Here is a 3544-nt window from a genome sequence, read left to right on the forward strand (position 1 = left end):
ACGAGTCCACCCACATTACCAGTCATTGCGGTGTAAAGCCAGTGTCCCACATTAAACAACATTTTGTCCACACTTTGGTATCATGACACCTTATAAGTGCACAGTCATCCAAATGTTTGCAGATGGCTTTTTTTTGGTAGCTTTGGCTCAATAAGACAAGGGTAGCAACAGAAGTGAAACCCTGCAAACACTGCTTATGGTTTCTAAGTTATTTGTATAGCATATGGCATAACTCTGTGAACTTTTTAGGCAGTTGACCACTCATGCCACTGGTGAAACAATCCTCAGCAGTATACCAGAATCAAATCAAATCTCTCTGTGTCATGTCATGAGTTGATGGGTGTGAGAAAGAGAAATGAGGATGTTGCCTACGATGAGGAATCAAGAAACAGTTGACATTCAGCTGCACGATACAGAGGTAAGACCTGCAGTTTCTCTGAAGTCTGCTTGGTGTGGTATTATATATTGTATTTAAACATGTTAAGTTGATTCATCTTTTTTTCACATCAACTCAGTGGTTCCTCTGGTGCACTCAAACCTTTGAGAGATGATATTCTGCAGAATTACCAGATGAGAAAGCAAACTTAATAGGTAGAACAGTGGCTTATACTACGTCTCTGTAAGAGTTTTAAAGCAAAGATAGAAGAGCTAGTTTACCAATCTGCACTGTAGTTGCGTAGAGTTGCATCCTTTAATCTTCTTTTAGGCTTTCCTCTTTCTTACCATAACCGATCGACGAATACGCAAATTACTTGACAGACATTCTGCGAACATTAAGCCAGTTTCTACATAGTTATCATTTCTAAATAGTAATTGTAGTTAATAAGTAAAGCAACTGCTTATGTATAAAATGTACCAATGAGTTATCTTTGAAAATGTGGAAATCTCATAGTTAAATTCTTTATCACAATTTTTTTTTAAATTGTTGTAAATATCTAAATCTAATGTATGTACCTTCAAATAGAAGCATAAAAAAGCTCAGCCAGAGTCAGTTTAGATGCTGTCTGACACCACAGGAGGGTTATCCTCAGAGAAAACCCTCAAACTTTTATGCAGGTGTCAGGCTGTATTTGTTAAGGAAACCTCAAGCCTTGGCATTGTAACTGAAGACGTACCAACAGGTGTGTGACATCTGAGCGTGAGGCTCTAAAAGTGACATGAAAGAGTTGACTTTTCAGGCTCCTGCAGATTTACAGTGCAGCGTTTTTGCCTCCCATCAGCTCTCTCGGTCACCCATCCACCATGCCGCGCTCCTTCCTCGTCAGGTCTAAAAGGGCTCATCTACTCAGCCCACCAAAGGACTACTACAGACAACAATTCCAACATCATAGAGATGTTGAGAAGCCCGAGATGGGGCTAGACAGCAGGCACCCAGAAGGAGCCGTGCAGCCTTTGTCCCCGATGCTCGGGGTCAGAGATCTTTTGACTAACACCCACTCAGCAAGAGGTAGAATTGAAGACTGCTCTTGCAGTGCCCCCACAGATGAGCTCTGGCCTTCAGGTATGAAACACTTTTTATGTTGCGGTCACTTTAACAGTAAAAATGTGCTCTTAATGTTGCTGAGTTCACTTATTATAGAGCTAAACCTAATCTTCAGGGTTTGTAGACTCAGAGAAACAAAAGCTAAAGCAAAGCATGCTAATAATGATATAAAGATGGTTCTGAAGAGACTCCTCTTCTTGGCATCCTTTCATTTTCTAACAAAAGCCCCCCTGGCGAAAGGAGACTCTCCATTGCTCGTCTCCCCATGGTCATCGGACAGACAAGGATCTAACAGGGAGCAAGAACTGGAGAGACTGGTCTTCATGTTGCTCAACCACACGTCGCACACTGATCTCAAATCGCCTGTCAGAGAGTGTCCACTCTGTGAGAAGGTAAGAAAATCAAAAATCAACGCAAACCCCTTCGTCTTCTGACCTCACCACCTGTTACAATGAAAGGAATAGTGAGGAGATTTCAGGGACAAAACAAAGAAATGTCTGCCTTTGTTATTTTAATAAAACTTTAGGAAATATGTTGCTTTCTACCAGCGATTTGGATGAGACACCTCTCTCATTTATGTGTGCTGAATCTGAGGCTGCTGTCTTTTGGTAACATAAAGACTGAAAACAGGGGAAATATTTCGCCTCGCTCTGCCCCGAAACACCATTATCCTTATTCATGATGCTCTTTAAGAAAATGGGCAGCGTTTTGGTTTTCAGTTTTAGGTTACCAATTACCTTGTAACTATACAAGGTGACAATAACTAGTTTTGTTACTGGTGATTTATACAAAATGGTGTTTAAATGTTTTGTTATTCACACTTCACATAGGAAGAATGATACACTTGTACTACCAGAGCCCAGTTCCTCTTTGTTGCCTTTGATTAAAGCAAGAAAAAAAAAAAACTTAAGAAACCACGTGCCACAATTGTCAGATACACCCTTGTACACTTGATAGTGATGTTTTTGTAAGGGTGAATTGGTTTGACCAACTATCAAAGCTACACATGCAAAATTCATATTATTATCGTTGCAAAAATTGTAAAGAAAAAAAGGATTTAAAAAAGATTACGAAATTGTGGCTTTTGTACTTTTAGCATTAAGCACAAAATATTAAATTACTGATTTATTTTTCACGATTTAAACAGAAATTTTTATTTTTTTTTACCCCTTAACTCAAGGATGAATATAACTCACCCTAATTATATTCCGTCTCTGCATTCAGTCTGTTTCAGATGTCCTAATGTCAGGAGGCAGTCTGCAGGATCATATCTGCAGCACCTTCTCTTTACCATTTACAAGATCACTAACAGCTACAGACATGTCCCACATGGCCTTTGGCTTCAGATCGGTTGGCAGCTATGGTAGAGCAAAGGTAAAAAACATTTTCCTGAGCAGTTGCTGGTGCGTTTCCAGGGCAAACATCATTATAAATCTTGTCTGTTTGTTTCCAGGAGCGCAGCTTTGGCTGCAAGGTGTGTGGAAAAGTGTTCAAGCGCTCCTCCACCCTGTCCACCCACCTCCTCATCCACTCCGACACACGACCCTACCCCTGCCAGTACTGTGGCAAAAGGTTTCACCAGAAGTCAGATATGAAGAAACACACCTTCATACACACAGGTGAGTGTAAGCAGCATTAAATGTGCTCTTAAAAGCACAAACTCTCAGTCTGAAGCACTTTGTCCTTTTCTTCCTCTGGTCCCTGCTCAGGTGAGAAACCCCACGTGTGCAAGGTGTGCGGTAAAGGATTCAGCCAAAGCTCCAACCTCATCACCCACAGCCGAAAACACAGCAGTTACCGGCCGTTCAGCTGCCCGCGCTGTCAGCACAGCTTCCAGCGCAGGGTGGACCTGCAGCGCCACCAAGAGACACAGTGTGGTTATGGAGACTTGTTCACTCAAACCACTCAAAGTCCATGAAGCAACGAGCAGATGTTTGAACGGGGTGACGTGTCATCTGTGCATAACTTTAAAACATTCAGAAATGTAAAAGTGTAAATACCTTTGATGTAATGCATGCTTAAAAATGGAAGGTGTACATGAATAAAGCTGGACTGGTTTGA

General features: G+C 41.3%; 1 protein-coding gene across 2 annotated transcripts; it reads left to right on the forward strand.

The window, feature by feature from the left end:
- Positions 1-311: 311 nt before the first annotated feature.
- On the forward strand, positions 312-3544 carry LOC140273058 (uncharacterized). 2 transcript variants are annotated; one of them, XM_072368584.1, is made up of 6 exons: positions 312-418; positions 1221-1501; positions 1709-1875; positions 2708-2857; positions 2937-3102; positions 3193-3544. In XM_072368584.1, the coding sequence occupies exons 2-6, from the start codon at positions 1243-1245 to the stop codon at positions 3399-3401; spliced, it is 951 nt and encodes a 316-aa protein (XP_072224685.1). In that variant the 5' UTR covers positions 312-418; positions 1221-1242; the 3' UTR covers positions 3402-3544. The 2 variants fall into 2 exon arrangements, with proteins under 2 accessions (XP_072224685.1, XP_072224684.1); XM_072368583.1 differs by lacking the exon at positions 312-418 and having other exon boundaries at positions 1005-1501.

The sequence above is a fragment of the Leuresthes tenuis genome, unplaced genomic scaffold (assembly GCF_036924035.1).
Source record: "Leuresthes tenuis unplaced genomic scaffold, fLeuTen1.0.hap1 SCAF_17, whole genome shotgun sequence".
Taxonomy (NCBI): Eukaryota; Metazoa; Chordata; class Actinopteri; order Atheriniformes; family Atherinopsidae; genus Leuresthes; species Leuresthes tenuis.